A 26,279-nucleotide genomic window follows, 5' to 3' on the forward strand; every position below is an offset into this window, starting at 1 on the left:
AGCAAAACCCACCGAGCATGGAGGAAGAGCTTTAAGGCAAAGCCAGGGGGCTCTCTGGTCGCTGACACACATGATTACATCAAAGCTGCTCATCCGTGTGCGCAGAACAGCAGCGAGGCATGAATCAGAGAAGGGGCCACCCTCCTGCTCAGCCGGGCTGGCACGTCCCAAGCAGGAGCCTTCCTCTGTGGGTCCAGCTCAGAGTTATTCACTGCCCGAGGGGAGTTCCTGCCCCATCCCTGAACAAACCATGTGAGTCCTTCTCACGAGGACTCCCAAGGTCTCCCAGCTGTCTCTGACAGACCCGCTTACCAAGGGCTTGAGGTCTTTTCCCTGTCATGTGCCTTAAAAGCAGCTGGCTGGGGGTGACTGCTTGGCCTTGGGGCGTGCTTGAGGTCCCTTCTGACACTCTCTGCTTGGGCTCTGCAGGACATTGTGACGGAGAGCAACCACTTTGACTTGGTGGGCTTCATCCCGCTGCTGCGTGAGAGGATTTACTCCAACAACCAGTACGCCCGGCAGTTCATCATATCCTGGGTAGGTACACATGGGCTTCCACTGCAGCCTCTGAAACGCTGCGGCCCTTCAGCATCCTCTGTCTGGACAAATGGCAGGTGTCCAGGGTGACAGGTGAACTCAGCAACCTGAATTTATTTGGGCAGGTTCTGTAAGCTAGCAGAGTTTTTCATCTGTGCTTTGAAACACCACCTCCCTGTTGTGTCACTGTAGTCACGGGTACGTGATGTTGTGCTTCTGCCAACCTGGTTCAGAGCTTTGCTCAGCAAGTTAGAAAATACAGTCCAAGCACTGATCATGTAAATCAATATATTGTGATCTAGAGGTTACAGTCTCCCAAGGGACACTGCTCCATTCCTAAAGGAAGGGTTTAGGTACTCCTGCACCCAGCGGTGGTGGGGAGATGCTGCTCTCCAGGAGGCACAGATCTCTATTAGCTTTCTCATTCCTGTGCAAGGCAGGAGCTGACAAAGTGCATCCAGGGCTTTGGAGGGATGTGTGCCTTTGGGCTCTCTTTCAGCCTCACAATTTGCCATTCCACATCTGCCTGCATGCATCGTGGCAGTCATTCCTGATCCCTCCTGTTACAGAGCTGTGGTTGGAAGTGCAGCGGTGCTGCAGACTGATCACCTGTCTCCTTTGCTAGCCTGGCTTCTTTCCACGATGGGCAACTTCAGACTGTCCTCTTGTCCTTCCCCTGTGGCCCACATGGCAGCCACGCTCCCCTCCTTCCTGCAGCTCATCTCCGAATGCCTCTGTTCCTCAGTACTGCACCAGATTTGTGCCGGTGGTGTTAGGTGGCTTCTCCAAAACTCACCTGTCTTTTCTTATACCTTCCCTGAGCTAGATCCTGGTCTTAGAGTCTGTGCCTGATATCAACCTCTTGGATTACCTGCCAGAAATCCTGGACGGGCTCTTCCAGATCCTGGGAGACAACAGCAAAGAAATACGGAAGATGTGAGTGTGGGGCCTGGCTGGGTGCGGGTCCATGTTCTGCTCCGGGGCCAGCGCGTGTCCCTGCCCCGGGCGGGTGCCTTGTCTGCTGTCACCCTTCACAGGCTTAATTCTTGTGTATAACCATAGCGAAACCACTTGTGCGCGGTGGATCAAAGTGTCCTTGGGTAGGGCCTCCCTTCCCCGGGTTGTTTTGGCTGCAGTGGCTGTGCGGGACGTCATGGTCTGGCTGTGCTGCGGCACAGGCTGTGCTGGCTTGGTTTGTCCGTACCTTCCCAGCCCCTGAGCGCCGTACCCTCGTTCCTGTGTGCTGCTGGGGTCGGGTGTGAGATCTGGGGGCCCGAGGGGCTCAGCAAGGCACAGCACCAGCCCAGCAGCTCCTGGGAGCCAGCACCGCGAGCTCACTTTTCAGCTCCACTGCTAGGTCTTAAGTTTTGAGGAGCATTTTGAAGCACAGGAGCGGCGGGGGGTTCACAGGGAGATCAGAGGATCTGTGCAGTGGGAGGACCTGTTTGGTCGGGCATAAGTAAGTGGTGAAACAGGCCTGGGTCCATCCCACCACTGGGCCCTACTGGTTCCTCTGTGCTTCTGTGCTTCCCAGTGTGTGTGTCAAGGGGCAAGCACCGAAAACTTCAAGGACCACCTGCCCCCCGTCTCACTCACCCTCTTGGCTGCCCATCCAAGCACACACTTGTTCTCGAGTGGGAAGATGTGTGGCACTTCCACTGCCTCCGTCATTGCCGTTGGGGTAAATTGGGACCGAAAACGGAGCGGGCACAGCAGGGTCTGCAGCCCAGCTCTTGCCCTTGCTACAAAGTCTGTGTCTGGAGCTCATGGAGAGCATGGCTCCTGCCTGGGTAGGGGCTTGTATTTGCTGTGGGGCTTCACTTTGGGGCAGAGTGAGCTTGTGTCACTCAGAGCTGTGACAAGTGGTGGCACTGCAACAGCCTTGTTCTTCTTGGGCGGGGGTACATCCATCCCCTAAGGGGTGGCAGAGGGGAGCAGCATCTTGGCACAACCCCCCTTCACAGTGAATAAAACAAAACTGGGCATTTTCCCTGGGTGCAGACGTGCTCGGTCCTCTGCTAAGGATCTGAGGCTAGGAGAAAGCAGAGGGGGTGCCTACAAGCACCGTGCCATGCCACCTGCATCCCCTCTTTGCACGTGTGTCGAGGCTGCCCTCTGTAACTTCTAACTTACCCACTCTGCCTGTCCGCAGGTGCGAGGTGGCCCTCGGGGAGTTCCTCAAGGAGATCAAGAAGAATCCTCCCAGCGTCAAGTTCGCAGAAATGGCCAATATCTTGGTGATCCACTGCCAGGCCGCGGGTGAGTAGTGGTCACTGGGTTTTCCTCTTAACTAGCCCTGCTACCACCTTGCGCCTTTGCTGTCACGTGTGAAAACCTTGCTAAGACGCATCTGAACTAGAGACTGGGTGGAGAAGGGGGCTTGTCAGCTCTGGTTGCATGTGGTCCCTGTCCTGTGGGGCTTGCTGTCTCTGTCTCACCGCTGCTTGTCCTGTTTTTTCCCCAGACGACCTGATCCAGCTGACGGCCATGTGCTGGATGAGGGAGTTCATCCAGCTGGCTGGCCGGGTGATGCTGCCATACTCCTCGGGGATCCTGACCGCTGTCCTGCCGTGCCTCTCCTACGACGACCGCAAGAAGAGTATCCTTGTACCTGAGTTGCTCCTGGAGGCAGCCAGGAGCCCTCCCCCCCAAGAGCCAGAGCCGCCCCGGCCGCGTGGATGCAAGGGGCACTGGGGCTGGGGCCAGGGCTGCGGTGGCTCCTCCGCGCCTGGCCCCGTGCGGCACCGCGCATGTGTGGGACTGCGTGTTCCTTACACTGCCTCCACTCAGACATCAAGGAGGTGGCAAACGTGTGCAACCAGAGTCTGATGAAGCTCGTCATCCCAGAGGACGATGAAATGGATGAGGCCAAGCAGGTGACAGCCCCGCCGGTGGAGCCAGCCTCAGAGGAGCCTGTCCCAGAGCCAGAGGCAGCGTCCAGTGGTGAGTCCCTGTTGGCCTGGGCCGTTAGAAGCATGGTGAGGGTCTTTAGGAGTAGTGCCCAGCTTGGTTTGGTTCCCTGGGGCAGGGAACGGCACTTTCTATGAGCTTTGGAGTCCTGTTTCACCGATGATCCACTGCTGAGACAGACGCGTTTGGTGCTGTCTGCAGAGCAGGTCACTGATCCAGCCTGGAGCCCCACCAGTGCTGTACTCCCTGGGGAACACCCCCTCACCACGCTCCGCTTCAACTTAGCCATTAACTGACCTGGAAAAGATCATTTTAGCTAAATGATTAGTGTCTTGCTACATAACAGAGGAGGAGGACAGCCCGTCTGTCCTGCAGCTGCTGGCTTGAGAGGAGCCGCTGTCACCCCAAGGAGAGCTCAGAGCTGTGCTAGTCCTGGGAGACTGCTAACAGAGGCCAGAGAGCATCGGCATGTGCATGGAGGGAAGTGTATGTTGGGGAAGGATAAAGAACAGAAAGAATTTTTGGTCCTTCCCAAGTTCATGGTGCTTTTGAGGCCATCATGCATGAGTTGTCCCAGTGCCAAAATGACCAGAAGGCTACAGCAGAACCAAAAAGACAAAAGGTGACAAGTGTGGTGGGAGGCCTGGAAGAGTACTGAAGGGAGAAAAAAGTCAACTGAGAGGATTCTGAGGGACCAATGCCTGCAGACAGAGCAGCTTTAGCCTGCCAGCATCTCTTCAGCCCGTGCTGTTGTCCCAGAATGGCTTCGTGCTACCTCTGGCACATCTCAGCCCAGGCACACGAAACACACGTAACATTTAAACGACATGGGCTGATCTTATTCTTCTGGGGCTGTGTGTTCAGCCCAGGGCTTTTCTGTAACGTGTCCACAAACGGCTTTTGGACCACCCTGCGTGGGAGGAAGCGGGGCAGGGGCAGGGGCTGGAGGCTGCCCTGTGCAGGAGCGGGAGGCGATGGAGACGATGCGCGCAGGGGCTGAGCAGTGCAGGCAGCATTGGTGGTTCAGTGGTAGAATTCTCGCCTGCCACGCGGGAGGCCCGGGTTCGATTCCCGGCCAATGCAGCAGCTTTTTGGAAGGGATGCAGGGGAAGAGCGTAATGCTGTGGTTGCAGCAGCGAAACTTTTTTTTTTCCCTTCCCTAGTTGTCGTGAGACGTTCTTTTGTTAAAATATCGAAGCAATTACATTTTGTGTTGATATCTGCTCCTTTGGGTAGATGACGACGCACCTGGAAGCAGGCAGGATGAGACAAATCTGTGATGCTTTACAGCCAAAATTCTCGGCTCTGCTCCCCCTTTGTGCTGATGTGGCAGTTCTGCTGCGTGTGAGTAGAGGCAGCTGGCACAAGGGGGCATTCAGAGTCAAGCTCATCTTGTCACGGTGCTTTGTCACCGCACTTCTAATACCCAGTTTCAAATGGTGGCCAGCACAGGCTCGTGGACTTGTGCAGCAGTCTGCGCTCTGCTGCACACCTTCAGCTCTAAAATCCCTTGCTGAAAGGTCTCTGGCTGAGCTAGAAGCAGCTTTGGTGGGGCTCAGCCTGTGTGCTTGTTTCGAAGTGGCTCTTCAGAGACCTCTGTCTAGCACGGAGCAAAGGCTGCTTGGGCTGCTTGGCCTCCGTGTGGAATCACACCACAGGAAAAAGGGATCCCCAGGGGCCCTGGACCCTGAAATGAGGGCTGGTGATGGCTTTGCAGGGGGCCGTGCTGCCCTCCAGCCTCCTAGTCCTGCTCACTGCCTCCTTTCTGTCTGCCCCCAGGCTCTCTGGATGCATCTGGTGACTCCAGCGTGAGCAACACCGGCGTCTTCCCAGCGACCAGGTAGGGGCTGCTCCTCGCAGACTGTGACTGGGGGATGCTGGCAGAGCCGAGGGGAAGCGTGCTGTGGGCTGAAAGCAAGCGGGGCCTCATGGGTCCCGGTGGGATGCACGACAGGGGATGCATCTGCACCAAAACCTCTCATCTCTGGGGTAAATGGAGGGCTTTTGCCACCCTGCAAAAGGCAGGAGGCCAGGTGAGGCGGCGAGTGTCCGTGCACTCAGGGTTTTACACCTCTTCTATGTTCAATCCCACCTGGTTGGAGGCTTCTGCTTAAAGAGGAATGAAGGTGGGGAGGAGTGAATGCTTATTTTGGCTCTTATAGCTTGTCTGCATGCAGCAGGAGGTCCTCAGTTCCTCCCCCCGCTGCAGGGGTTTAATCTCACACGGAGGCATCAGCCTCGGGTGAAGAGGGACACAAACTGCCTGGGGCTGGCAGAAGAGCTCAAAGCCCTCGGGGAGCCGCGCTGCAGTCCTGGCAGCCCACCACGGCACGGTGCTGTGGGGCCGGCGCTGAGCCGCCCAGCTCCAGCTGCCTGGGGGTGAGCGTCCTGGCAGCCACTGCCACCAGCCTGTCCCCCGCCAGCTCATGTGGCATTCACAGGGCCCACGTCCCAGAGAGCTGCGTCGTGCCCAGCACCATCCCTCCCAGAATCGCACCTAACTCATCTCTCCTGCGAGTGCCTTCCTTCCCCTCCAGCTGTCGGTGAATTTAGTGACACATCCACCCGCTCCCCCAGCCATCCTGCTGCTCCTGCCATTCCGTTCCTCAGAGGTCGTGATTTCCAGCACCATTTTTGTGCTCCTGCCTATATTTCTTCTTTGTTGTGATCCCCAGAATAGGATGCATTACTCCAGCTGCATCCTGCCCGCACAGCTGACCCGTGGTACCCATCGTAACACATGCTAGAGCCAGTGCCTGCTTCCCAGCTCTGATCATCTGAACCCCTCCGTTTCCTTCATTTGCCTGCAGACTCTGTTTTGTGGCTGTTGAGTGGTTTTCCCCAGCTTTCCTGCGGCCACTGAGCTCTGTCCCAGCTCCCTGCCAGCCTCCCACCCACTGGCTGAAGGCTCAGCCCATGCAGTGGAGCAGGTGCAGAAGTGGGCGTGCGGGGCTGAAACTGGAAGGGGGAAAGAGAGAAAATGAGAGGCACCGAGTCAAGGGGACACGCGATAGCTGAGTCTCTGTCCTGGAGAACTTCATCTGGGGAAGAGAGGGAGGAAAGGCAGCGAGACCATCCACGAGTTCAGCAGGAGGGATGCTGCTGTGCCCTGTGCTCGGTGGCTGTGGGTGTCCTTGGCTCCTGCCAGCTGCCCCACACAGTGGGAGGGCTCATTTTGGAGCAATGCAGGCAGGGAAGCTTGGAGATGAGACTTTTGGCAAAGGGGCTTGGTTTTGAGCTCTCCTAAGCCTGCTGAGCAGGAGATGCCGGGCTATGGCACGGGCCATACCTGCCAGGAAGCCTATTTCGCCATCCTGGCTCAGCACGGGGACCTGACAGCTTTTCCCCAGGGCACTCGCTGTGGGGTCTGGCATGGGGCTGGGGGCTGTATGTGACCGAGAGGAGTCCTGGGCACCTGCCTGATGCCCTGTCTCTTGTCTCCAACTTGGATATTGCTTCTCTGCCCATCTGCTGGGATAACCAGCATCCAGGGGTTCGGGTCTGTAGGAAATCTGTCCCGTAGGAACTCAGAGAAGTCGAATTGCACCTCCAGTGCTGCACGAGCAGAAGCACAAGGGTGCTCTCAGCAATCCCTCGAGCCCATGTACCCCCGGGCTGCTGGTTGCAGGGCCAGGCGATGCTGGGCAGGCGCAATTCAGAGCCGGGAGCAGGCAGCTGCCTGCGTGCCGAATGCCCGCTGGGTGTCAAGGCAGCACCACGGGAAACCATTCTGCTGCCCTTACAGGCTGGAAGGGCTGCAGCCGGAGGAAGCTGCAGCTGCCTTTTAGGATGAAGTCACTCTTTGCTTGTGTTTTTGTCCTCTTCCCCCCGGTCTCCCCCTGAGAGCAGCGATGAAGCGTGGCCCTGCGCCAGGCACCCGGCTCTCACGGCCCCTTCCCCTGCCCTCCCCGCGCAGCCACCAGCCGGCGTGAGGACGGCACGGCAGCCGCAGGGGAAGGAGGATGACCTCAACCTCGTTCAGCAGGGGCAGAGAGAGGAGCCGTGCAGCTTCACGGCCCGGCGGCTGCGGATACGTCGCGTGGAGATGCGCTGCAGGGAGATGATGAGGGCTGGATGCTCGATGGGTGGATGCCGGGCGCGTTCCTGTGGCCACAGTGACCCCCCTTCTCCTAAAACGTGCTGTCAGCCATCCAGAAATGCTCCATGGTGATTGCCAGCTTCACTTGGAGGGAGCTTCCTGGTGGCATTTGCTTGGAAATCAGGGCTGGGGCTGTGCTGAGGCAGAAGCTGGTTCCCAGGAGAGCCTGGCTTAGGGGACCGCAGAGGCTTCGGGGCTTCTGGGCAGGTGGGGTCCCTGCCTTCAGCTTCTGCAGAAGTAAAGCGGACCAGGACCACGTTCCAGAGCTGTTGGAGGCTTTCCATGGCCTAGCTGATCATGCCATCGCTAGTTTGAGCCCAGATCAGGAAGGGGAGGTCAAGTTGTGGCTTCTGGAGCAGAGTCCTGATTTCCTTCCTTCCGTGTGAGCTGCTGAAAGAGACGACGCAGACAGCTGTCCTGCCTCAAGGGACCGAAATGGAAGGCGTGTTTCAGGCTCCTGTAGTCTCATCCACGTTTCAGTACAGGACTCGAGCAGTTTGAGACCACTTCCCAGCTGTCCTGCTTGGCTGGCAGGCGCTCAGCAGGGCTGGATACGCAGGTGTTAAACAAGGGTGCTGGGATGATGACCCCATAGCAAACCAGATAAGGGGCAGGGAGGCTCCAGAGGAGCCTTTGTGGTCCTTGCCAACATGGGGAAGACTTCTTGTTCTGGGTGATGCTCAACAGCGCAGCAGGTATCAGGTTTTGTAGCCTCCATCCCCAGGTTTGGGTGGGCAGAGGCTCTTGTTCTCAGTCCTGGCCCCAGATGACCTTTAAGTGCTGTTAAAAACCCGAGGATGGCTTTTTGTGTCCCCACTTTGGCGTAGCAGGAGCTGAACCAGGTGGGCAGCCTGTGCTGCTGCCTCTGGTCTCTGCTCCCGCAGTGGGACCGGGCTGCCTCTTTTCCGATGTGCCAAGCCCAGCGACCTCGGGACACTGCTCCAGGTTCCCATAGCCCACAGTCACTGTCAGACGTGCCTCTGCCTCTTGGGCAGGGCTGACAGCTCCTGCAAGGCTGGAAACACGAGTCCCAGGCTGTGAGGGTGGGCATCGAGGCCGTCTCCCCCAGGACAGCAGTACCATGTTCTGTGGTACATGCAGATGTTCCTGCTCCCTGTCACCCTGCGGAAAGGGCAGGCTGCTGCCACGTGGCTGAGCTGTCCGCGGCTGCCTTTAGATCAGACGACTTAGATAATGGTAGGTAGGGCTTAGCACAAAGCTGAAATTGCAGCTTTGGGCTCCAGCCTGTCTTCCTGGGGAGGCTCCTCCTGGCCTGAGAGCCTCCTGATGCCGAGGGGAGCTGGGCTCTGCCCCTTGCTGGCCAGGGGACATCAGGCACCCTGCCCCAGCCTTTGTCACGGTGACCTGGGGCTGGCTGAGCAGGAAGAAGCAAGCAGCTCCGACATGAGAGCGATGGAGAATGAGCAAGTGACAGCTTGTGGCACGGGGAGCGGGGAGGAACTATTTACCTCCTGGCCAGTGGCTCCGGCCAGTTCAGCAGCCCAGCTGCCAGCCCATATGGGACGTGCCCTTGTGACTTGGACCGCAATGAAAGAACCTGGATATTTCCACCCTTGGCAGTGCAGCTTGCTGAGCCCGCTTAAAGGCTAGAGCCTGGCCCGGACCTTAACCTTGTCTGAAAATGGGGTCAGGAAAGCAGCTGGGCCGGGCAGGAGGCCAGGAGGGAGATGACAGCTCAGAGACTGGCAGTGAAAAGCAACTGCCAAGGAGAGGGATGGCAGAAGATCATGAAGAAAGCGAAGAGATGAGAAAATAAGCTGATAAGGGAAATGGGGTGAAAACCATCACCGTGGATTGAATGCATTTGGAAAGAGAGAAGTGTTTGTGTGCTAGAGGATGCCTTCTGAGATGGGGAATGCGCTGGCAGGACCACTTGCGGGGGGCGGGGGTGTCAGGTTCCCCAGCCACTGCTGGGGAGAAAAATGCAAAAAAAGGTGCCAATATCCAGAGGCAAGAGCCTGCTGCAGCTCCCACTGTTTCTAAATTCACTGGAAAACTGCTTGCTGCAGCACGAGAACCATGCAGGAGGCGCCGGGGCTGCGCCAGCCCTCCGGAGCAGCGGGGGAGAAAGTAGGGTAGTGGGTGAGATGGAAGCGATCGCATCCGACATCTGCCCTGGCACAGCTGTCGATGCTGGGAGCCCGTGTGGCGGCCCGAGCGGATCGCATTAAGGCAATGCTGTTACCCCTGCTTGGGGCTGCCTGGGGATTAAGGAGAGCTGGGATGCACAAGCAAGCTGCGAGCCTGCTGCAGCAGCGCTTGCAGTGCTTTACTGATGCCTTCCTCCCTGGAAATGCAGCAAAATCTGGTGCTGCTCCAGCACAGAGCAGCGCGGTCAGGGGCAGCGTGCCGCTGTGCACGTGCCGTGTCACTGGGGAGAGGATTTTGATGAGCTCATTTTGCACAAGCAGGTAGGAAATGGCTCCGTTGCGGTGCTGGCACCTTCCCGCAGCGGTGCCGCTGCAAACCTTGCAGCCCTGCGTCCCCAGCCAGCCTCACGCACTGCTTCAGCCTCTTCCCTCTGCAAACACCAGGCACGTTCCTCACGTTACCCCCGAGATACTCCCCTCCTGCGCAGGCAAAGGCGTGTTTTGGCTTGGAGATATAATCAGGTCAAGGATTCGTGATGCTCTTTGGTCGGGAGCCTCATGGCAGGTGGAGCACAGGCTGCACCACCAGGGAGGGAGCGGAGTCTGCGGGGAAATGGGTTGGTGAGAACAGCCTCTTGGGTGAGCTGCTGCTGATTCCAGAAGAGGTGGGGAGCAGGAATTAGGGGACTGGGGCAGTGGGTGGAGGTGCATGACCACTCACCAACACTTCTCCAGGGTTAGAGTGGCTTAAATCCGTGGGGATGCTGATCCTGGGGGGATCCCCCTCTCCTGAGCTCTCCCTGCTCTCAGCATCTTGGGCCCTCTAAGCAGCAACAGCCTGAATCCATCCCTCCTTCCCTTCTGCTCTGAATGTTTAGTCCTCGGCTGATGTTTGCAACATCAAAGCACAACTCCAGCCAACTCACGAGGCAATCTGCAGGCCCCAGCATCTGTTACGTGACGCAGATGAAGCAGTCAGATACTTGCAGAGCTGTCAGGGGCTGCAGCCTCCTCATCTTGCCCTTATAACGCATGTCCTGGGGAAGATCAAATCCCATTAAGCCACACTTCTACTTGCAAATTATACCATGAAGAAGCCTGCCCTTTAGGATTTCTTATCAAACGTGATGCAGAGGAGCTCTGCACACCATAGAAAAACCTGCAGGAGCTTGGCCCAGTCTTGAATAATTCAGTGGCTCGGGTAGGAGAGGAGTGACTTGGCTCTGGCTGTTCAGTGCAGCTGCTCTTGGAGGTCTGCTTCACCCCTCGTTCCTCGGCCCTGTCCATGGCAGGCACAAAGGGGACAAAAAATGCCGTAACACTACTTCTCCTGCTTTGGGGTCTCCTGGCTGTGCCAAACGTGGGTCCTGTTTGGGGAGAAGCTGGAATGTTCTTCACCACAGTAAGAGCTGAGGGTCTGCAGGCTATCAGTGTTATAAAGGAGGCAGTGTCCTGGTGAACCAAGGAGTTGCTCACTTTTGTCCCTGGTTGCTGACCAAGACTTGTCCTTGCCTTTCATCTTGGCAGTGGCTTTTGGGACCCACCATGGTGTCCTCGAGGCGGCCTTGTAGCAGAGCTGCCCCCCAAAACCACTGGGGACCTCCTGCAGCCCTTGGTGGGGTTACGGGGCCAAATGCCCCCGCCTGGTGGAGCAGCCCCAGCTAGCCACGTCCGAGGATGTTGGGTTGGTGTTCTCTGAAGACATCTGAACCCATAAAACTTGGGTTATGAATGCATTTCATGTATCTTTAGTCTTTGAACCCCAAACCTGGTGACTGCCACGTGGACCAGCACCTCCACACAGCCGTGGTGCTGGATTCATCCAGCGCGGTGTCCTGTTGTGCGTAGGTAACAGCTGGTTTGGGAAGGTGGAAAACCTTGAAGCCTGCAAGATTTCTGTTGTTTCCAAGGCCAGTTTTTGGTGCACCGCTGTGTCTCTTGCCCTGCATCCCGTTGCTCTGACACCAGTCAGAAGCTGCCTGTGCCATAAGGGCAGGTGTGCGCTCCTTTGGCCCGTCGTGTTTGCTGTTCGCCTGCAGATCAGAGGCACAGGTTGACGGAGAGCAGCAGTGGGGTGCAGCAGACCAGCATGGCTGGAGGAACGGGAAGGCTGGAGCAGCCAGGCCGGAGCTACCTGGGTGTTGCTGGTTTTGTTCAGTTCTCTCCCCGGGCTGAATTTACACCTGCATGCAGCATAAGCCTGGCCTGCATTAACGGGACCCTGCAAGCCCTGAGCTTGCTTCCTGGCTCCTGTAACTCCCGAAGACACGAGCACAGTTCTTGGGCTGCCATGAGCAGATATGGATTTACCAAATAAGAAATGTGGGTGGCAGGACTGAATGGGGCTGGATCAGGCCATGGGGGCGGTTTGGATGTCTTAGGGTTTGGGCTGAGGTGTTTGACACAGCCTGTGGTGTGCTGTGGACCTCCTTGTCCTGGGAGGAGTGAGGTGGGCATCACAGTGCTGAACCCAGCCGCTCTTTTCTGTGCAGCTCTGAAAGGATCCAGGTGACCCTGAACCTCGATGGAATAGTTCAGGTGCTGGACTGCCACCTTCACGACACCTCCATTGGGATGATGACCAGGATTGCGGTCCTGAAATGGCTCTACCACCTCTACATCAAGACTCCTCGGAAGGTAGGTCTAGGACTCAGCACATGAGCCTCTAACTTCCTTGGCGGGGCTGAGGTTGTCAGCTCCCAGCTGCTCCTCGACTGGTACTTGGGTGGGAAAGGGGCATACGGGCTTTGGTCTTTGTTATTTGATCCGGTGAGGTCAGGGTCTGGAGCAGCTGGAGGTGCTGCAGGAGGGCAGAGCCACGCTGACTTGGTGTGGGGCAGGGCATTGTCAGAGGCATAGGAAGAAAAATGGGTGGGCATTGGCAGTAAGCCCCCAGGCTGAAGTTGGTCGGTGGGACTTAGCTGTGGGGTAGCAGTGCAGGAAAAGAGGTTTTTCCGCTTGGTTTAGGGACGGTCATGGTGACTTGATCGTGGGTCTTTGCAGCACGGTACAGCTGTACTGTGCTGCCCCGGAAGCAGATCTATCTGCAGAGGTACCCCAATTTCTACCTTTGAATTGGCTTTAATTGTCTTGGTAGCTTTGTAACCAACTGTCTGCCTGCATTTTTCATGAAGGCTTCGGCTGCCACTAGCTTAGTAGCTTTAGGGAGATGCTTCTAGGTAGGATGGAAAATGCTGGTGAAGCTTTCAGCAGCATCTCCAGGAGTGCAAGGGGTCCCTTGGCGGGTGACGATGGGGCCTGTGGGACTGATGGTGTTCACCTCTCTGGTTCTAGATGTTCCGACACACCGACAGCCTCTTCCCCATACTGTTGCGGACACTCTCGGACGAGTCGGATGAGGTAGGTGCTGCAGCCACTGGAAGTGCAGTGCTTCCAGTCTAACTGGAAGCTTGCCGTCCCCACTTCCAGCCAAATTTTGGAGCAGCTTTGCCTGGTTCAGTTGGGTTGAATGTAGGGATTTCGTAAGGCTTGGCCAGCGCTGACACTGGGAGTTCAGCCCTGGTGGCCAAACCAACCCAAAAACAGTGCAGTGTGGCCTCCCTGAAGCCCGCAGGTAACAGGCTGCACCCTTGTCTGGCTGAGAGTCCTGTTAGGCTGGTGTCGTTTGCACCCTCTGACTGTGTGAGCCTTCCTTTCCACCTCGGAGGGCTGGTCACTCCTAAAAATCCTTTTTGCCTGCCTGGGAAGGCTCAAGGCTCTGGGATTCAAGCACCAGAGGTGATGTCTTACCCCAGTGGGGCTGGGTCTTGGCCAGGCACCGGGTGAGTGGGAATTCAGATGCCTCGTGACAGCAGCATGGAGATGGGGATCGTTTCCACCAGGTGCCTTAAAAACTTAGCTGAGACCTGGCAAAGCAGTTAAGCAGTGCCCACCGCTGGCAGGGCCCCATCAGCCGTGCTTGGTAGAGCTGCCCGTGTGGTGTGACCACCGCGATGCCCCATGCTCGGGGGGCAGGCCCCTGCCTTTAGCCCCTTCCCGTGTCCCCAGGCTCAGAATTCAGACACTACCTCATCGTCTGTGTCAACATGCCTTTGAGACACCCTCTGAGCAACCACGCCAGGCCCAGCCCGTGCGGCAGCAGAGAGTTGTCGCCTCGGCCCAGCGTGCCAGAGCCTGGAGCAGAGTTGCGGGGTAGGCCCAGACATGGGGCGTTTTCCCCTTTTCCCAGGAGGTCGAGCTTTATTCTTCTGTGCCACACGGGATGTTTTCCCAGCAGGTTGGGCTTTATTCCTCGTGTGTGGACCCGTGTGGTGCAGGCCGAGGAGCCGGCCTGCTGCCCCACTGCTCCCAGGCACCCGCCACAGCAGGAGGCAGGGACGGTGCCACCGCCGAGACTGGGGCACTGCATTCACACCGCGGCTCCTGGGGAGGACACAAAATGTGCCCAACTGTCCCCCCTCTGTAAATCCTGACTGTCCCCTCTTTGTAAACCCCCACTGCAAAGAGCAGGATGGGTTTTTAACTCTGGTAGTGTTTTTTGAAGTCGTTAAAGCTAAGAGTAAACGTCCGTCTGTGCTGCTCTGCCCCGAGCTCGTGCTGTAGGAGTGAGCTTTCAGGCCTGATGGCTGGCTGTTAGACCCATAGCAGCAGCAGGATGACTCAGGAGAGAACAAAACAAATAGGTGGCTCACTCCTCCCTGTCCCTGCTCTGGCCTGGCTCTCCGAGTCCCCCTGCCTGCTCCTCGGCTTCCCGGTGCCATGCTTTCCACCTCCAGGTTGCTCCCTTACTGAGATGCTGTGCCTCTTCTCCCATTTCCTTCTCTTTCTTCCTCACCCCTTTTTTTGTTTCGTTTTCCATTCTGGTCTTCACAATACCAGCATCTTTCTCTTTTTCTCCCTCTTTCTGTCGCACTCTAGAGCATTTCTGGTGTGGGATACTGGCGGCTTTGGGCCGCAGCTGGTCAGGCACCAGTGGCGCTTCCCCCGTTGCTGGCCCGGGTTTAGATGCGGCTTGCACAAAGCTGCCGGCGGCCCTTGAAGCCTCTCAGGCCAGATCTTCCTCGTGGAATAAAAATCACACGCTCCCTGCTTGGGATTACACGCTCAGGGCATCGAACCCCAAGCCCACAGTAAATCCCTCGTGCAAGGGGGTGTTAAGAGAGGAGGGAAGGGAATGAGCAAGCGAGGGAATGACTTGCACTTGCAAAGGCAAGCGGCTGCCTGGCCGTTTTCCATACCCTGCTGCTTACGATGCAAACCTTTCCAAAAGAGTCCCCAAGCACACATCTGCCTTTGCAGCGCTCCAGAAAGCCTGCATCTTGCAGATAGTCTCTCCGGCTTGGCAGGAGACTGCAGTGAGTCATGTTGCAATTACACTGCTTATTAATATTTGAAAAAAGCAGTGAAGAAAGGACCCCGGTGATGCATTTCCTCCATGTGACATAACTGGGAATGGCTCAAAAGTAATTTTAAGCTGATTTATTTAATCTTGTCTTCTATTTATTTAAATGTTTGGGGGGGATTTTTTTGAAGGAAATCCATAGACAAGTCAATCCATTAAATATCACTGCTCAGCTGGCTCCCAGCCATGTTTGCTGCTCTCTGCAGAGGAAATAGAAATGACCAAAACAGTAGGAGGGGGGGGTTCAAGCCAAGCATTTTTGGGAACGATGAGGGCAAATTGAGATAGCTAACCTGAAATGTCAGCCCCTGCTAGAAAAGGGGGTGTGGGGTGCTCTCTAAGCCATGTTAGTCCTCCTCCCTGCTCGAGGGCACTGCAGTGTTCCTACACACATTCATGGTGTCCTGGGGCAGATTGGGATCCCAAAAAGCTCTCAGCTAATGGGCTGGGGATGGCCAGGTTAGCACGGGGACTGTGTTCAGGCACCTTGCTGTTAAGTCTGGTCTTGCTGAGCTGCTCTGAGTCTCTCCACACACTCGCCATAAATAATCAAGGAGGAATTTGCAGTGGATGGGGCTGAATCTGTGCCCTTTAAGTTGTCACGTATGTTTTTCATGTTCGAGCAGCACAAGGTGTTGTACCACCTCCACCACGCTGAGCAGGGGCCAGCATCTCATGATGCATCTGTGGCATCCTGAGTCATCTCCGCCTTCCCTCCTCTTCCCGGCCGTTCCCAATTCCCCAGTGCCAGTGAAGAAACGGCCAAGAGACCTCATTAAGATTCCCAAATGCAGCGCAGCACAAAGGAGCTGGAGCGAAGCTGAAGCAAGCAATTCCCTTTGATACGTAGACGAGTTGGGAGGCAAGACTCCTGGCTGTCAGGTTTTGGGTTGCTGTACTGCATCGTCCTGTGCTGGCTCCGTGCTTCCCTACCCCGCGTTTCTCTGCATGTCAGAGGTGGTTTTGGGCTCAGTCTTGAAAAGCACTGGTTAAAATTTGATGTGGTTAAAACTTCCTAACGGCTTCGGGATAACAGGATTGTGGTGAGCATGGCTTTTTCTGCACGAGCTGCTCCTTTCACCTGTGCGGGTCTCACAGCCCCGACACTTGCTAGCGAGGGGCTGAAGGGCTGATGGTGGAGAAAGTGAGAAGTCGGAGCCCAGGTGCCTTTGGACAGAAGCGTGCTGGACCTTTCCATGCTCAGGTTAAAAACACGGTTGCTGCTGGCTGTGGCTGAAGGCAAGACTTGCTCTGCAGGTTGTTGCTCTCTGCAAGCTCCTCTTGCAGAGGTAGTTTCCAGGTCGGCTGCTCAGCCGTGCCCAGGGGAACACAGCAGGGGATTTCCAAGAAGAACCTGCACCGGTGGCACTGCTTGTTTTCTTGGTTTGTGCTGTTTTCCTTTCTCCAGCTGCAAATCGGAGCTGTTTATTTACATCCTCCTTTTTGCTTATCTGCTGCTATCAGCCTCGCTGGGGGCTGGAGGTTGTGCTGGGACTTTTGTCTGACTCACGCGAGGATGACGCACGAGGAGGAGCTGGGGTCTGATCTGAGGCAGGATAAAGTCCTGCTCCCTCTGTGCTCTGCTGACACGAAAACCTACCTGTGTTCATGCAGCGGGAACACCAGGCTCTGAATGCAGCGGGAACATCCCAGAGATGTCCTAGCTTGCACCTTGCAGTTGTGTCTCCTGGAGCATCCCACAGCTGCCGCGCTGGACAAGCAGCGGGAGCTGGTACCCTCCCCAAAGAGCACGTGCTGTGGTCACACACAAATTAAGCATATGTTTTATTCCCTGCCAGCAAAAATCTGGTGTGGAGGCACCTACCAAGGTAGCTCTGAGCCTTGGAAGTGCTGCTGGTGTCTCCACGTAGTAAGTCACATACCACGCGGCACCCAACGCCCCTGGATGCTGCAGCAGGTTTCGGAGCCCAGTTCCTGGCATGCTCCGTGAGCTGTGCCATCACCTTTTAAGTCCCTGCAAACCTCTCCTCTTGCACCCAATTCCCTGTGAATGAGGCTGAACAAAAGCTTGTGCCAAAGCTGTCTGAGCATGGTGTAGTTTCCAGTTGTGCTCCGTTGGATTTAGCTCCGTCATGCTCCTGCTCCTAGACTTTAATCCCCTGCCACTGAAGTACCGTGGTCCTGCGCAAAGCAGTGAGCTGAAAGGGGAGCGTGCACCAAGAGGAGAGCTCTGACACGCCTGTGCCTGGCTTTTTAATGTTTTTTTGGTGGTAAATATTTTCCAGAGGGAGACTCGAGGTGACTAGATACCGGGGCGGGGAGGTTACCCGTGCTCGAGAGGAGAAGTTACGCTTCAGGGTGCACTTTAATGATGGGGTATACAGAGAGGTGTATAATTTAAGCTGGGTCGTGGAAAATGTGGTCAGCCCAGCCTCGGGTCTGTGCAAGCAGCCCAAAAACAGCGCCCGTTGTGCCTTGGCAGGCATTCAGCCCCCCAGGGGGCACCGGCAGCTCGCTCCCACCGGCCTTGGCTTGCCTGCATCCCTCTCCGTGCATCCTTCACCGCGCTGCAGTGCACAACGAACCCAGCTCGGTGGCACCAGGTGGCACCAGGCTCCCCGTACCCCAACTAAACACCTCCAAAGAGGTGCTCGGGGCTGTGGCAGCTCGGCAGAGTGCCGTGCATTTTCCCCAGGGGGCTGATTGCTTCTCCCTTTTTGGGGACAGCATGCACCAGGCCTGCCCTTGCACCCCAGGATGGGTGCAGACGGGGGATCTGTGAGAGCAGGAGGGAGGACGCGGAGTTCTCGGGTCTCTGGCGTGATTTTGGCTGGCAGTGGCCGTGTTACCAACCAGCTCCCCCACCTGCTGTTTGTGCTGGTGCTGTGAAGGTGTGCTCACACATCCTGGGATGATTTGCCCTTGGTAGAAGCCTCTCCCCCCCTGTGCTAGCTTCAGCAAATGCCCCGGAGGTGCGAGGAGCAGCACCGCAGGGGCGGAGGAGAAGCCCCGGCCACGCTGCTCCCATCCCCTCCCAGCAGCAGGCTGAAATCTGGCGGCTGGAAGGGAAAAAAACCCTTGGCAGGATCAGAGGATAGAAGTTGCTGTGCTGGGGACCTGAAAAGAGGCCCGGTTAAATTGGTGTGGGAAGATTAATGGTGGTTTTTTCTTCTTTTTTTGTTTTTAAAGCCGGCGGAGAGGGGGACGTGAGTTTGCTTTTCACACCGTGCGCGCCTGGGGCCCAGCCAGCCTTGCTGCTCGCCGCTCTTGGCTCTGGGACGGCGCTCCCGTGCTTTCCTCCCCTCCCCAGTAACATCTGCAAGGTTAGGAAGGAGAAAAAACCACCTAGACAAACTCAGTGAAGCCTTCAGAGCGCCTTGAGGACCCCCAGTCCCCGTGCCGAGCAGAGGGAAAGGGGGCTGCGTGGGACGGCAGCACCGCTCCTCCTCCCCGCTGCTGAGGGCTGCGGGTGCGTTTTGGCCAGAGGCAGAGCCCCAGCAGGGACACCAAGGGGACAGTTGGCACGTGGGAAGGCACCCAAGGGGAGCGCAGGAGGGGCGTCCATCCATCTGTCCCTCTGCAAGGCTGGGCGTGAGATGGCAGAGCTGGTCTGGGCGCAATTCAAGCAGAAGGAGAGGTGAATTAACCCGACCTGGATCCAGAGAGACCTGGAGGGGGCTCGTGGTGTGCACCTCACACAACCCCCGGGGAGGTGAGGGGTCTCTCACTCTCCTCCCAACCTCGCTGCAGGGCTGATTCACCTCCCTCTTCCCTAAAACCCCCGGGGATCCAGCGCTTGGCCCCCAGAGGCTCTCCCCAGGGCGAGCCCAGCCCTGGGCATCCTCGCGCCCTCTCCGGGGAGCTGGAGATGGCCCCGGCCCTTTCGTTGGACGGTCCCGGGGACTGGGACCGATGATCCCAGGGACGGGGACCCGCTGGCGCAGCCGTCCCGTTGCCATGGCACTCGCAGCCCCTGCAGGATGCCGCTCTCTCGCAGCCTCCTCGTGCACAAAGCTCGGTCTCAGCTCAGCGCAGGGATGTGCGGCGCATACCAAGCGCTCCTGGCTCGGCTCCGGCCGCGGCCGGGAAGCCTCTCTGCAGCACGCGGGGTGGAGGCCGGGCCTCCCTGCCTCTTTCCCACGGCTGGAAAACCCCGGGCCTTCGCCTCCATCTGCTCCTCCTCTTCCTCCGGGGCCTCCTGCACCCATCCCTCCCGGCTTATTTCCTACGGGTTTTTGCGACTGAGAAATGCAGCCCATGTGGGGGCTCACCTGGCTCCCCCTCCAGCTTCTCCTCCGTCCCCATCCGTGCTGCAGCGACGTGTGTGTTTGCCCACCCTACAGAAAATGCCCTAAATTAGGGGGCTGTGAGTGACACGGCGCCGTGCCGTACCACAGCTCTCCGGCTGGTTTTTGCCACCACCCAGCTCCCAGTGCTGCCGGGCCCCAGAGGTGAGCCAAGACCTTTGGGTCCCTGCTGGTTTCAGCCAAAAGCAACGAGAGGCAGAAGCCTCCAGGGGTGTTATTTACCCAGATCGGTGCCTCCCCCTGAGCAGTACCCGATGGCAACCAGGTCCCCCCGTGACAGCACCGCGGAGGCACCGTGGGCTGGGCTGCGCTCTCCTGGCCCCCGGGGACGGTTCCTCACTGCCAAAGCTGCTGATGTCGGCTGTCCTCCTCCCTGGGGCAGCCACAGGCTGGGACCTGGTGGTGTTTGTGCTCCCGGGGTCCTCCCAAGTGTGCTGGAGCCGGGTGGTTATCGGCTTTCCAACACTGGCTCTGCCTCCCTGGGCCGAGGAGGGTCAGGATGCGACCCACAGGTACCAGAGGAGCTGATGGGGGGCAGTGAGGTGCTCGTCCAGGTGCTTTGCACACCGGCCATGGAGCAGCTCTCCCTGCTCCTCTCCCCGTGCCCTCCTGGGCACCAGGCTGTAAGGCTATGGGGTTTAAACATCGGCGCGAGATTGGCTGTAATTGCAAAAAAAATCACTTAAAATATCTATGCAATAATTACAAAAAATCACTTAAGATATCTATGCAATAGAGAAAGCCAGGAGCACCTGCCTTTCACGTTATCAGGGTCCCATTTTCACGTTCTGCGTGTTATAAAAAGACATGTTGTGGTTTTTTTTTGTAGTGGGGTGAGGGTTTTCTTAGTAGCTCTGAAGGTAAAGCTCCCGGCTAACTGCAGCTCCATAGAAAGATGCCCAGGGCCTCGTGAGAGCGCGTGGAAAGCCCTCGGTGCTGTGCTGGATGTCCAGGGCTGTGCTGTGCTGGGTGCGGAGGGCTCAGATGTGGCAGTCAGCCCTTTTGGGCAGCCTCGCTGCTCCGCACAGCCCTGGCACGTCAGGGAGGACCGATGAGGCACCTAGACCCAAGGACATTTGGATGAAGAGGGACCCAAAATAGCTCGAGACATGAGAAGAGGCGGGAAAAAAAAGAAAAAAAAAAAACACGGACCTGTAATAATTTTTCCAGAAGCTCTATATATAGTCAGCGTGGCCTTACCTGGCTGTGGGAGGAAGGAGCTGCTCTGGGGTGCAGGGGAGCTGGGGCCGCACTCGGGGCAAACCCCAAAATGGGGAGAGGGGGAAGCAAACCCCACTCCTGGCTGTGTAAATGTGGCTTAATTTCCTGTGCTGCCCTGAGACTTGCAGCATACAAACTGTTGGGTTTGTCCCCTTTTCTTTTTCCTGCCCCAGCTACTCTGCAATCAGTTGAAATCTCTGCTTTGGGCCTCATAGCTAGCCCTGTTTTCCCTGCGTCTTGGGATTTGGCGCTCACCCTCCCACCTCCCCTGCCCCAACAGGGATTTTGGAAAGCGAAACCCACCCCACGGCCCCTCTGCTCCTGGCTTTGTGCCCGCTCACCCAGTGCTCTTCCTCTCCCTGCAGGTCATCCTGAAGGACCTCGAGGTGCTGGCCGAGATCGCCTCTTCCCCGGCGGGGCAGACGGAGGGGCACGGCCCCTCCGAGGCCTCTGACCCACGCCCCGGCCACGTGGAGCTGCACATCCCCGTCAGAAACAGCCAGCTGAGCGCCTCGGGTAAGTGCCCTGCGCTGCTTCTTGCTGCCCGGGATCTGAATCACAAAGTCAAGCAACTTGATGCTAGGTGGCACCCATGTCAGACCTTCTCAGGTGGAAGGGAAGGCTTCTCTGGGGCTAAGAAATCAATATATCAGTTCCCACCCCGCATCGCTGGGGGATTCGGTCTGCCATGGAGCTTTCTGTATTTTATTGCTCTTCATTCTGGCTCATCTTTTGGGGAATTGGCCACGGTTAGCAGCAAGATGCTGCAGAGGTTGGTGTTGGGGGATGTTGTTATTGCCCCTTTTTTTATGGGGCCTTGGGTGGCAGCCTCTTTTCTGCTCGTAGAAGCCCTCAGAGCCCTAAACGTGGCTCGGGACAGGCTGTTGGCTGCCACCCGAGGTGCCCAAAGCACAGCGCTGCAGAGGGCTCAGCCCGTGCCCGCGGTGCAGCGCCTCGCCTGCTCGTGGCTGTGTGTGCTGAATGTGAACCACGGCGTCGCCCTGAGCCCTCAGAGAGATGAAGAAGGACAGTCCTATTGTTTGAGGACTTGGGAGGGGGGAAAAAAAAAAGCCTTCCATTAATCATCCCAGCGCATCAGGCGTTTTTTTTTCCACCTTCCCCTGTCTGTGGCTTATCCTCTGCAGTTGCTTGGCTGCCCCTTCTCCTCTGCTGCTGCCGCTATCGAGGAGCCTCCCAGTTGCGCTCCCCGAGCCAGGTCGTCCCGGCCAAAGACACATTTCATGTCAGCTCGGGATTGTAAACCAAGAGCAGAGCCAAGGCTGCCTCTCCTGTGCAGCACACAGCCGCCGTGCCTCGCAAAATCACCGCTGGAGCTTCGCTCCTGCTCCCTGGGCTGAGTTTCCTCCAAAGAGCACAAATAATTCTCCCCTCCCTGGGCTTGGGAAGGTCTGCGGCAGGAACCAGCCCAGGGTTTGAGGCTCCCAGGGCGGTTTGGGTTTTGCAGAGCTACCTGTCTCGGATGTGGGGGCTCCGCGGGTGCCAGCGATGCACCGATGTCCCCAGCGAGGCTGCGTGGGTGGAGCAGCCTGCGGCGCTGGCCAAGCAGCCGGAGGGCTGCAGCTCAGCTCACGCTGATGGCTCTTGCCTGAGGTTTCCTTCCTTGTGGATTGTCTAAAAATAGCAGCCTGGATGGCGCGCATCCCAACGGCTGCCGTGGCCCCTCGTAGCGCTCGGGAGGAGCAGCCTGGCTCCAGCTATCGCGGCGTGGCGTGGAGAAGCGCTGCGCTTCGCAGGGCCCCGTGCAGGGCTGTTTGTCCCAGCGTGGCCATGGTGTGCGCCGCGCTGCTCACCCGCTGCCTCGCGATGCAGTGGGGGATTTCTGTAGGAACATATTCGGGGCTGAGCTGTGCACAGCCCTGGGCTCGTGCCCAGCGGTGGGTGCTGTTGGGGCGGGGAAAAGAGGCCAGTTCACTCGCCTTGGAAGGCTCTAGGGACTGGACGTCAGCCTCTCAGGGCTAGGACCCCCCTGGATTTTGGCTGGGAAAGTGGAGACTCTGCAAGACTCCTTTTTTTGTTGTTTGTTTTTTCTTTTGGAGCGGGAGCATGGCTGATAGAAACCCCCCCGGTCTGCGCGGTGCTGCGGTAATGGCGCTCCAAGCGAACCCAACCTCTGCCCCGCAGGCCAGGCGTGGGCGAGTGCCCAGGCACCGGGTGTGCACCCCAAGGGAACTGGGTTTGTACCGGGTGTGCACCCCGAGGTGCTGCATGACCCCACAGCAGCAGGACCTGGGTTTGTACCGGGGTGCAGGGCAGCAGTCTCTGCACACAGCTCCCGGGGTGGTTCTGCACCGTGCTTGGCTCACGTGGCCGTGTCTCGAGGGCAGGATGCTCTCACGCCACGCTCCTTCCCCGGGGTTAAACCCACCGCCTTCGTCTCCTTCAGAGGAGAGACCTTCTCTGGAAGGAGAGCTGCACGGGCTGAGTGAACTCAGATCCCCTCCTCTCCCACATCTGAGCCCCATCCGAGCGTGCGGCTCCGCAGGTACTCTCCATCTCCGCAGGTACTCTCCATCTCCGCTCCAAGCTCTGTCGCCCAAGGTGAGCGGCGAGGGCAGCAGGGGAGGTGGAGGGGGCCCGTGCCACGCTGCGGGCTTCCCCCGCTTCCTCTCTCACCCTTTCTTCCCCCGGGATGTGTTTATGCAGTTGTTTCCCTGCCATTCAGCTCGGTTTCCTTCAGATGCTCGTTGATTAGCCAGGAAAGCCGTGTCCCACTTCCGCAGCCCGTTCCCAGCTCGGGTTTTTATTTAGCTGCTTTGTTCTCTGCTTACATAAGGTCGGCTGCCCTCCGACGGCTCCCCCGGACACAATGAGCCAGGGCGAGTCGAGAAGCGCGGTGCGTGGGACCCTCGCTGTCCCTCCTCCAGCACCACGGGGAGGAAGAGCTGCTCCGTCAGCCCCACGAGAGCGTGGCGGGGCACTGGCTTTGGCTGTTGCCTCGTCACCTTCTGCCTGGGGATGTGGCGGGGAGGACCAGGAGGAAACCTGCACGTTTCCTTGCTGCAACACGTCGTGGTTTATGCCGAAAGCATGTCGGGGCATCCCCGTGTCCTCAGCCTGGAGGTGGTCCCTAGGGAGCCGAAGCGCTCCCTTTGCCTTGTCTGCCACCCAGCTGCCCCCTGCATAACCCGCAGAGCTTCAGAGGGCTTGGAAATGTTGGTCCCTGGGCTCCTGGGGGTCCCTGAGGCAGCAAAGGAAAGCTGGCCCCTTGGCTGAGGTGTGCCAAACTGGCATTTCCAGCAGGGCAAAGTTTTGAGCAGGTCTGCGATTTCGAGTCAAAAGCGTCCACAGCACGCGGTGGGCTCTGGAGGAGCCAGAGTAGTGCCGGCATCTGGCACGCTCCTGGGGCTGTGGACGCTCCTGGGGGCCCTGGAGAGCCCTTGGTGCTTGGGTAACACGTCCTGGGGGGTTTCTGCAAGGGTCCGAGCTGACTGAAACGGGGCTCGTGCCCCGGGAATCCCAGGGGAGCGCTTGGCTACCTGTGGTGCTGCTTCCAGCAGGCAGCGATGGAACAGGCGGTGGGCGCAGTGCCACCACCTGGGCTCCTGCCCGTCCCCCCCGGTGGCAGAAAAGCAAAGTCCCCCCCGCTCATCTCCCCTGCTAAAGGCAGGGGCGCAGCAGATACCACAAAACAGGCCGTTTGCTCTGCAAGGAGCTGGTTTGCAAGCAGGCTTCGTCGGATGGGGAGGAGAGGGGGCAAGCGAGGAGGGAGCCGTCCCGGCTGGGTGCTCAGCTCAGCGCCCCAGTTCCTGGGGGAACCGTCTCACCCCTGCTTGTGGGCAACTGTCCGTGTGTCTCACCTCTCTCTGCAGAGCTGCCAGCCCTCCATGTCCTCATCGCCTTCCCTCCCACATGGCACTGATGGAGCCTCAGCCCGCTGGGTGCCAGGCTGCGCCTCTGCCCTCTCTGCGGCTCTGCAGGGTGCTTCCTTCCCCTGTACTGTGTCCGGGCCAGACCCCTGCTGCGTTTTGGTTACTGATCTGCCTTAGCAAGGAGCAACGAGCAGGTAGCAGGCTCAGATGTCAGCCCAGTGATGCTCTGACATCCCCGAAATCACAAGTCCAGGGCTCTTTGGCCTGGTAGGGAGCGGAGCAGCCTCCGTGTGCCCGGGCATCCATGCAGGGAGCAGGCAGAGTGCAGCCCGGGGCTGTCGGTGGGCTCGTTTCCTCAGCAGCATCCTGGGCCCTGAGGTTTGTCAGAGCCCAGCTGAGCTGCCGACACGTTCGCGTCTGTTTCCAGCTATTGGGTTTCGGTGGGAGAGTTTGCCTTTTTTTTTAATTTTTTTTTTTATTTTTTCTTAACGGCTCTATTTTTATCCCGCTCCGCGAGGCTTCGCTGCGCCGTGTTTGCGAAAGCTCAAATTCAAAACATCCTGGGGAAGGCTGCCGGGGGGAGATGTGGTGCAGATTCCCACGTCTCCGCACGGGGTTTCGCTGGGCTCCATCCGCCAGCGCCGCCTCCCACGCCGCTGGGGCCCGCAGCTCGCCCCAGCCACGCACGGAGGACCGGAGGACTGAGGGGAGGCTTGAGGCCCCGGGGCTGGAGGGATGCTTGGGCAGGGCAGGGTGCTGGGTGTCCGGATGCTGGGAGCAAAACCTCCTCCCGGACCCTCATGAGCAAGGAAACAGCCTTAAAAACAACCCTAATTCACCTCTTTTTGGCGATCGAGGCACAGCATCCACCCTGCGGTGCTCGGCACGCTGACCCCGTGCATGTGCTCCTCTCCCTTCCAGCAGCTTTCAGCTCAGCCACCTCCTGTATCCCAGCCCCGGTCGGTGCTGAGATGGCTCCAATTATGGGTTAAAGTAAATCATTTTAGCTAAACCGCCGCCAATGCCCTCGTGGATAGCTGTTAAACAGCTTACCCGGATTTAGCTTGCTTCGGAAAGGAATCAATTCTGGTCAAATCGCGTTTAAATTCGGTTTAAATGGAGCCAGGCAAGTCTGCACCGGTTTTAATTAGGACCAGTTTGAAACTAATCATGGAAAATGAGCAAAAGTTGTGTTCTCTGCTATGGTGAAATTCGGTGCTCGGTGGCCAAAGAAGGAAAATGTGAGTCAGCGCCCGCGTCCTCTCCCGGAGCAGTCTGGGGACACTTCACCCGCCGAAGGTTTCGAGACAGCTCCGTCCATCAGGCAGCCAGACGGCCCGAATGTTCCCGGCTGCCATGCAATATATATTTATAAGGGCCTTAATATAGGTTCCTAATTGCCTGTCTCTCTTGATTTATAACGCGGCCCCATGAGCGATGGCAGCGTACCGACGGCACGAACCGTGGCGAGCACTCGCAGCCGCCCCAGCTCCGCACAGCTTTTTCTGCCCCAGCCAGCATCCGCCGACCCCAAAAGCCGGAAGGATCATGCGGCCCTGCTTACACCATCTGCATTCATACTGAAAACCAAGATCCAGCCAGCTTTTGCCCTTCTGCTCCCCTCGTGTCCCCGGCTCTGAGGCTTCCCATGGGAAAGGACAAGCTGGGGGGCTGCCGCGGTGTTCCTGCAGCCCCACGCGTGGTGCGCTTGCAGCCGATCTGGCAGGTTGCGGATCTGCGACGCCTCGCTCCAGGGGAAGGGGGAGAGGTGCAAGCTCCAATTAATTAAGCTGCAGTTTTCTTAACACTTCTCCCCGCCTGTCTCTCGTGCTGCGCGGAGCTGCTCCTGCCGCCGTGCTGAGCCAGACCCCGCTGTGCCGCGCCGTGAGCCGCAGGGCCACCCGCCGAGCAAGGCTGCTCCGTCGCCACGCTGCTCCGAAA

At 58.0% G+C, this 26,279-nt stretch overlaps 1 protein-coding gene and 1 non-coding gene across 2 annotated transcripts in view; both read left to right on the top strand.

Annotated features, from left to right (window-relative positions):
• The window catches only part of VAC14 (VAC14 component of PIKFYVE complex), a 50,469-nt gene that overhangs the window by 5,810 nt on the left and 18,380 nt on the right, over window positions 1–26,279 (top strand). Inside the window, exons 5-13 of the mRNA XM_040571085.1 lie at window positions 430–537; window positions 1,364–1,473; window positions 2,690–2,796; window positions 3,002–3,136; window positions 3,328–3,480; window positions 5,227–5,287; window positions 12,150–12,294; window positions 12,952–13,017; window positions 20,874–21,024. Of these exons, the coding sequence (XP_040427019.1) occupies window positions 430–537; window positions 1,364–1,473; window positions 2,690–2,796; window positions 3,002–3,136; window positions 3,328–3,480; window positions 5,227–5,287; window positions 12,150–12,294; window positions 12,952–13,017; window positions 20,874–21,024 (1,036 nt within the window). The remainder of the gene's footprint in view (window positions 1–429; window positions 538–1,363; window positions 1,474–2,689; window positions 2,797–3,001; window positions 3,137–3,327; window positions 3,481–5,226; window positions 5,288–12,149; window positions 12,295–12,951; window positions 13,018–20,873; window positions 21,025–26,279) is intronic.
• Window positions 4,460–4,530, top strand: TRNAG-GCC. The gene has a single exon. It is a non-coding gene; the product is annotated as a tRNA-Gly (tRNA).

This window comes from Cygnus olor, chromosome 12 (assembly GCF_009769625.2).
Source record: "Cygnus olor isolate bCygOlo1 chromosome 12, bCygOlo1.pri.v2, whole genome shotgun sequence".
Lineage (NCBI taxonomy): Eukaryota > Metazoa > Chordata > Aves > Anseriformes > Anatidae > Cygnus > Cygnus olor.